The following is an 8,142-nucleotide window of genomic DNA, read 5'->3' on the forward strand; positions in this document are numbered from 1 at the left end:
ACTGGACCCAGTACTGAGCCCTAATGTTCTGAAAACTGAGAAAGGAAATTAAGCAAAGGTATTTTTTCTTCTCAGACAGTGGATAAAATCTGTGGTAGGAGCTGCCTGGACAACCACACCCTGCTCCATGACAGTATCGCTATTTTCAGATAGTTTCCTCTTGGGTCTGTTGACAATGAATATTCCAAAATACTATTGATAGGTAAATTTAGCAGGGCTGATAACTCCCAATATCTTTGGAATATTTGGAAACATCATTTCCAAATGGGATGTTCCTCAAATGTGCAGCAGCTGCAATTCTTTTCTTACTGTCTTTTCTTTACAGCTGATTAGAAAATTAAAAGGGAAATTGCTCAGACACATCTCTCTCAGGATTATGTCTAGCTGGCTTGTCCTTGTTTTATGCTGCCTCTCAGATGGAAATTGAGGAAGGTACCTGGCTTTGCAGTCTGCATGTTGTGGTGCTCCCAACATTTGGAGGGTCTTTCATCTGTCTGGCTGAGAACCAGTGTCTTTGGGTTTGGAGGCATACTTACATGCATCTCGTGAGTTGTTCATATTTAATGAATCTTCAAATGTTTGATTTTGTTTGTCCTTTCTTTTCATGGCAGAACACCATTGGTTAAATTCTCCCTGGCTTTGGTGTTCATCAGAAGGTGCTAGAGTAAGAATAATTTGGTGAACTTGCACAATATTTCTGTTTGATAATTCCTGCCTCCAATTTGCTCTAGATCTGGTCGACGCTTTCAAACCAGAGTATGTTGCGCCCTTAGTTGTTTGGCTTTGCCATGAGAGCTGTGCAGAGAATGGCAGTCTGTTTGAGGTAATTTTTGTTTTCCCTTTCTTCCCCCTCTTTAACCCTTTGCCTCTTCCCCGGAAATCAATAATTTCTGTTAGCCTGTCCTTTTTGCTGCAACGGAATTACCATGTGAGGTACTACATACTCAGCATAGACAGCAGATCTGGTTGTGCTGTCTGTGACAAGTACGTCGGGCAGTAACCACCTCGTCAAATTCTGGTATGTGCTCAAAATACTACTGAACTGATTGTTACAATTCTTATTGTACACTCACAAGTTTGAAAAGGTACCAAAGCAACTACTTCAAAATAAGTTTTATTTTCTAATTCATTGACACACAGAAAGCAACTTGCTGGAAGGATAAATTACTTAGCTAAGGAATACACTATAGGTGTTGTCATCAAACTCCTAGCTCATAAACTGAATGGAAGCTGTTACCTTGTTCTTGGAGTTTTATGTTGCTCATGTTCCAGTGCTTAACTAACTGCTAAATACAACCAGCAGTAGTCCAGAAATTCTTATTATGTGGAGTCTGTTATGAAGTATGGATTTGTTTCCCTCTGTTAGCAAAACTTTGCCTTGTAACGTGGTAAGCTGATGAATTTCTTTTTTCTTGGCAGGTGGGAGCTGGATGGATTGGAAAATGTAAGTACCTTGTGTTGCAGGATTGATCTTGTTTTTTGAATTGACAACAGAATTGTTCAAATCATTTTTGCAGTTAACCTCTGCCAAAGACGTTTTCACTTAGGGAGAGAAGATTAGCAAAAGCCTAGGTTCTGAGGAGACTACTTACTTTAAGTAAAAGTCACAAATTTCGTTACACATGGGGGAAACTGGTGACTTAGGTACTTGCTTTGTTATCCTTTTGAGCAGACGAATAGTAACTGAAGCCACGAAGAATCTCTATTTTTTGTACTAAGTATGCGTTACTGCATTTTCTTGGTAACTCCAGTTTTTCGTGGTATAAAAGTAGCACGTGCTGGTAACCAGGCTGCTTTTTAGTTGCTTTCCAACTTTGCTTATACTTCTTTAAAAATAGTAGTGATATGCATTAACATGTTGAGGCAATTAGCCCTCTAACCACTAAGCTAGCTAAGTATTTTCCTTCAGTAAGTGCAGTAACTATCTTAAATATGAACATAAAGAGAACTCCCAGACAAGGTTACAAGATGGAAAACTTAATTCAGTGTGTGAAATGTCTTAACTTTTTTTTCCTAAATATGTTGAACCCGACACCATCATTATTTTCCTGAGCTGTTCAAGGACTTTCCAGCCTACATGACTAACACCAGTGGGTTGGAAGTAGAGCCATTAAAAAGTGGTTTCCCCTTTTTCCAAAACATTTTTTTTTTCGCAGTTGGTAAAGAGTTAGTACATTTCTAACTAACTATAAATATTCTGGTGGCACTGGAATAGCTTTTTCCTTAATTAAATTGAGGTAGCAGCATAAAACTTCTTGCTGCCCTCTACGAGGAGCTGGGTTTTAATAGAGTTGAAAATCTGTGGCTTCTTCTCTGTTTCAAAAGGAAATACCATTTTTTATCATTATAATGACTACTGTGAAGTCTTTAAAATGAAACCAACTTGTTAATGAGCTACTAGTGTGGCCTTATTCACTGTGTATTGCTAATTTAGAGCAAACCCAACATGACAGATTAAGGATTAGTTACAGTTCAGGAAGCCTGTGTCCTTCCAGAACTGATTTCACATTAGCCGTAGCAGCTTCTCTCAAGTTACAGTATTGAAATGTGACTTCAGGGACCATTTGGAGGTGCTGGTTACTGGTATTAACATTCTTTCACAGGTATCAAATGATTTTCACATTTTCTTTAGAGTTTTTCAAGTCTTTCAGAAGATTCCTTAGCATTAGTAGCCAAAATAATGTCAGAAGAGAATGTCTTTAGGTAGATACTAGCTACAACTTTTCACTAGACAGAATCCTAAAAAAGGTGTAATATTTTCAGAGAGCAATCAGTCTATTATGGCTGTTGTGGCTAAAACCAGTGCTCTTCCTATTCAAAATGTTGAAAGCAGTGAGCCCTTTTCATCCAGGTTGAAGTTTTACTGGTGAGTTAAACTGGAGCCCTTACAACCTTTCCTTTCTTGCACTGTCCTGAAAGTAGTCGCCTAGATGAAAGTGATCTGAAGAAACTGAAAGTTCATTTGTTTCTTGAACTCTCTGGCTCTTGTTCATGTTTCCCATTAGTGCGCTGGGAGCGATCCTTGGGTGCTATTGTCAGAGGAAAGAATCAGCCAATGACGCCTGAAGCAGTGAGAGATAAATGGGAGAAGGTCTGTGACTTTGATAACGCCAGCAAACCCAGAAGTATCCAAGGTAAAGGAGACTTGGATGATGTGGGTAGTTGGGCAAGCCAAGCTTAGAAGAGAATGCCTTCTTGTCAGACGTTTGCTGAAACTTTATTTCCACAGTTTACAATAGCAGTGAATTTTTTTGTAAACATGTAATCAATAATTTAATGTTTTCAGTAGAGTCAGTCGGATCGGTTTAAGAAAACTTTTTTGTCCTTACCTGTAGAATTAAGAGAGTTTTATCTTGCTTAGGAGCTTCTAGGAGAGCAACATCACTGTTATTTTATTTGTTACAGCCAGATTAATGGTAGTGTTCTATTTGATTGCACCTACATAGAGGTGGTAGCAGTGCAATGGAGAGATGTTGTTTTATTTTCAGTCCTGGAATCTTGTTGCTTGGTAGACACTTCGATGTCATAAAGCTCTCTGGTTAAGTCATAACATGGCAAAGTAGTTCTTCCTTACTACCTCCTGTTTACTGGGTAACATCACCCCCTTGGCTGGTGACTGAGATTGTCTCTTCCAGTGCTTTGTTTACTCTTTTTGTTTCTTCCTGTGTATTTTTTTTATTAGACAAAATGACCTTTCCTGCTGCTGTACTTGCTTCTCTTCCATCTTCCAAGCTTTCTCTTTGTTGTCTTACATCTTTTTTTCTAGCACATTGGCTCCCAGTAAAGTTGTAGATGATAATGCTGAAGCAACTTTCAAAATAAATTACATATGATATTCCACATCTGCCTCTTGATGCTATCAGGAGAAAAAATTGGACAAGATTTTGGACTTCTGAAGTAAACGTGCTTACAGTACAACATAGCAGGTGTCTGCCCTCAGGGAACTGTAATTATTACGTTAGCATGAGTCTTGCAGGCAGTGTACATACCTTAGCTTCTCTTTCGTTATGAACTTCCCCAAAACACAGCGTTGTCCTTTCAGATATATCAAGCAATAGCAACTGCCAGGCTGAATGAAAACTCTTGCATCGATTTATTTTATGTGAGAATCAGCAGAAGGGGTGAGGAAAATTCCGAAGAAGTTAGCCGAATAGAATTTTTAGTTCTATATCAACAGCTTTTTTCTGCTGCCAAGGTCTCCACTTTATTGCTCGAAGGTATTCAACTGTTAAGTAAGGGAAACTAATTAGAGTACTTCCATTAAAAATGAAAGGCTACAATACCTAATATCTGCAAGTTAAAACTCTCCCAGAAGATTTCCTTAATTTAAGTAATTTGATGCTGTGAAGAGCAATCATGTACTAACCATTATGTACAATTATAAAAAAATACCAATTAGATGAAGTACTTGCTTTTAATACAGTAGAAAATCCCATAATCAGAGATGTTAATCTTGTTTCATAATTTGGGCAGACTGATAAAAGCAGTTTGACTTTATTCATTCTACATTATAGATCAGTCACAGCGTCATCTGCTGGTCATTTTTTACATGTGTAATACTCATACATAACTGAATCCTGGGCTTCATCATGTGCTTTCTTCGCTACTTAGAATTATCCCTTTTGCAAGCATAGGGGGAAATAATTCTCTTGAAGATAAATACATCATATGCCCCACATCTGAATGATCCTGTCTTTAGAGCCGTGCCTAGCACAGCATTCATATGTTTTAACTAGAGCATGTTCGTAATTTTGTATTTAAGCCAAGGTTGTTGTGCTGGAGATGCTGAACTCTTGAAGACTCAATGGAAGTACTGTCTGATCATTAGTGGTGGTCTGTTACGAAATGAAAACATTGATTTATTTTTTTTTAAATTAGTTTAAGTAAAAAGGTAAAAATACTTCTTTACAATTTTTTAAAATTTCTTTTTTTTAAGCACTTCTCCAGTTTGTAGGCTTGTTTTTTTGGCACAGAATCAAGCTAAAAAAACTCTTGCTTGTGTACCAAAATACGATTTTATAGGGTTTGTGCAATTTTAATGATTAGGAAATAGCTAATTGTCACGTGATTTGTCAGTTGATGTTCATTCAGTAACTCACTGGAGTTTCTCAGATGTCATGAAAACATGCTCAGTAAAGCAGTCTTGCCTGGGATTTACCCTACATCTTTCTAGATAAGCAGCTGCTGATTGTGCTGTACAGTCTTTTTCCCCAACTCCTCATCTTGCTCCAAAAACTGTCTGACATGATGTAACTGCTTGTGTCTGCCTTTTCACTTTCCTTTTACTGCCTCGGGTGTTTCTGAATGTTCCCTGTAGTTGTTCCCTAAGCTTTACAGGCTCAGTCCTTGATGTACTTGGAGATGTTCTGGCAGTTCCTCTGTACTCCCACACAATTTCAGGTGTAGTCGTGCTAACTAGCAAAAGATATGATTAATAGTGCATTCTCTACACAATGTCGTTTTTAACAACAGAAAAATCCAAGGCTACTCTTTCTAAATTTTTAAGAAGCTATGTGAGAATTTGGGCTGTAGGATGTTAAAGAAGTGGAAGATGCAGTTTTATTGGTGTGTATTCTCCTGCATTCCCTTTACCGGGAGTGAAAGGTAATGATCTGCTTAATGCAACATGAAAATGTCACTGTCTCTGAGGCAGCAGTGAATCTGCAGGACCTAAGTGTTAGAGCAGTTCCCTAATTTGCATGATGATGCTGTTTTCTTACTAATGGTTAAACTGAAATAAGAGTTTTAGCTTACTTTATATCACTTCAGAACAAGCTAGAAATCTTCGAAGAAGGTAAGCAAGGCATAATCAGAGCCTTCAGGTTAGGGCACAGAATCAACTTAGAGTGTACATCAGTGGGTCACTAACCCGCTCCCTGTATGCCCTTGGGCAGTAGCAATTGCAGAATAATGTGACTTGGCTTAATTAGTACTAGAAAAGAATGGCTCAGGCTCTCGTTTGCAGCTGGATCTAGTGAGCTGACATAATTTGTCATGGTAACATGATTTTGTGTTTTGAGACTAGTGAGAGGTCCTGGGTTCCTGTGCCTGTGCCTAAGCAGAAATGCCGAATTAAATATGATAACAAAGCTTCTGAATGTGTGGTGTGTGCGCAGTGGGTCGAAGTTGCACATTGCACTACTTGTTGGCGTGTTGTCTCATTGTATTCTGTCTCAGACAAAGCTAAATACAGTAGCCTTTACCTCCACAGTGCACTACTTGCTTGTGTCCTGAGCCGATTCTTCCTGTGATGCAGAGGGAGAAGTCAAATTGTGTGGGGAGATAGGCTCAAGACAACCATCCCTGTCTTGAAGACTGTATACTGTGTAAGCATACTGTAGGATGTGTAGCACAGGTTAGTATGTTTAGTGGTTTCGTTATCCAGGAAAACATAATTATCTGTCACCCATATACGGCAATTTCTTTCCCCTCCACCCCACCAGTTGTGAAGATACAAGCCACTTTCAGCTAAATCTGATATTGTGAATTAGATTAATGATTTATTACATTTATTTCTCAGATTCTAGTATTTTAGTTTTACTTATTAATCTGTTGTTACATTAATGTGCATTCTTAATTATCGTAGAAGACCTCCAGTTGCAGAAAAACACCTGAATATTGTCTGGCACATTTAAAAATCTTATCTCTGTTTAGAGCAACTGAACATCAACCACGTAAAAGGGGTGTGTGTGTGCATATAGTTTGTGTGCATATAAGGAAAAATTTTGCATAACAACAAAACACATCCAGCTTCAATTTCATCTTTTTTTTTGAGTATCCGAAAAGCGTTTAAACACTGGTGCTGTTTCCTCCGTAGTTAAGGGGTATGGTTCAGATGCAATATTTCCCAAGTGGAAAGTGAGAGGAATACGTTTGGAAGGAGACAGGCTTTGCCATGACTATTTGCAGCCTTTGCTCTTCAGGTTAATCTTTCTCTACTGTCTGCTAATCATTTGCTGTATAGTAGCAGACCGTGCTGGGATAGTAGACATCTAAGGTTTTAGAGTTCACTGATAGTACGACAACCTAAAAAATACCCCAAAACCAATATTAAAAATAATTATATTAATGAAAAGGTTTGTTTCTGCCAAAATTACAAGCTTTGCGCTATGTCTTGGATCTTACTCAGCTTGTAGAGTCATGTAGTAAAAAGTACAAATTGCCATAGGTAAGGCTGCTGCTGAAACATTAATTTCAGATGTGCTGGTGTGTTCATGTGCCTGAAAACTCCTGTACACTCTGCTTCTCTCCCAGTCTCTTCCTTTCAGTACTCAAAATGGTTGCAAAATAAAGACTGTTGAAACCATTCTTTTAAGTACCCAAACCTCACTTATCAATGATCTTGTGATGTTTCAACTTTCTGTTTTGGCAATCTCATATTGCATTGTTAGCTCATAACAATGTGTTTGATTGTAACGTTTGTACTTCTCAATGCAACAGTCTGGTTTACTCTTTCTTTGGAGGTGTAACCCTGCCTGACGTGAAAGGTTCATATCTGGTCATCTGCTAGAACATTACTGTAAATCTGGTGCCATGCTCATCCAGTTTCTTATGCCAGGCAGCACAAGAGCAGTAAACACTGAAATAAATAAGTATGTTATGACATTTCAGTTGCAGGCTGCTCTAGCAATCACTTGAAGATGAAAGACGTATGTCAGCACTGGGGTTCTTAACTGGAAAAGTTCTGTAGCGTAGTAATTCAGAGGGGTAAAATAAATTACCATTTTTTTCCCCGCTTTCTTAAAACAAACAAAAAGGCTTTTCTGCTGCGTTTGGTGATATTCTAATAGCTTGCTTAAGCTTTTCAGGAGTCTGTATGGGGACCAGTACTGTTTAATGTCTTCATCAGTGACACAGGTAGAGGGATTGGGTGCACCCTCAGCAAGGTGGCCGATGATACCAACCTGAGTGGTGCGGTTGGTATGCCTGAGGGATGGGATACCATCCAGAGGGACCTGGGCAAGCTGAGAAGTGGGCCCATGTGACCCTTATGAGGTTCAGCAAGACCAAGTACAGGGTACACCTGAGTAATTGCAACCCCTGGTATCAGTACAGTCCGGGAGATGGAGGGATTGAGACCAACCCTGAGGAGAAGGACTTGGGGGTACTGGTGGATGAAAAGCTGGACATGAGCTGGCCGTG

At 38.9% G+C, this 8,142-nt stretch overlaps 1 protein-coding gene across 1 annotated transcript in view; it reads left to right on the forward strand.

Moving 5' to 3' along the window:
* Nucleotides 1-731: 731 nt before the first annotated feature.
* The window catches only part of HSD17B4 (hydroxysteroid (17-beta) dehydrogenase 4), a gene marked incomplete at both ends in the record, with an annotated part of 17,982 nt that continues 10,571 nt past the window's right edge, over nt 732-8,142 (forward strand). The window contains 3 exons of the mRNA XM_010157993.1: nt 732-823; nt 1,420-1,444; nt 3,006-3,134. Coding sequence (XP_010156295.1) covers nt 732-823; nt 1,420-1,444; nt 3,006-3,134 — 246 coding nt within the window. The remainder of the gene's footprint in view (nt 824-1,419; nt 1,445-3,005; nt 3,135-8,142) is intronic.

The sequence above is a fragment of the Eurypyga helias genome, unplaced genomic scaffold (genome assembly GCF_000690775.1).
Source record: "Eurypyga helias isolate BGI_N326 unplaced genomic scaffold, ASM69077v1 scaffold19078, whole genome shotgun sequence".
NCBI lineage: Eukaryota > Metazoa > Chordata > Aves > Eurypygiformes > Eurypygidae > Eurypyga > Eurypyga helias.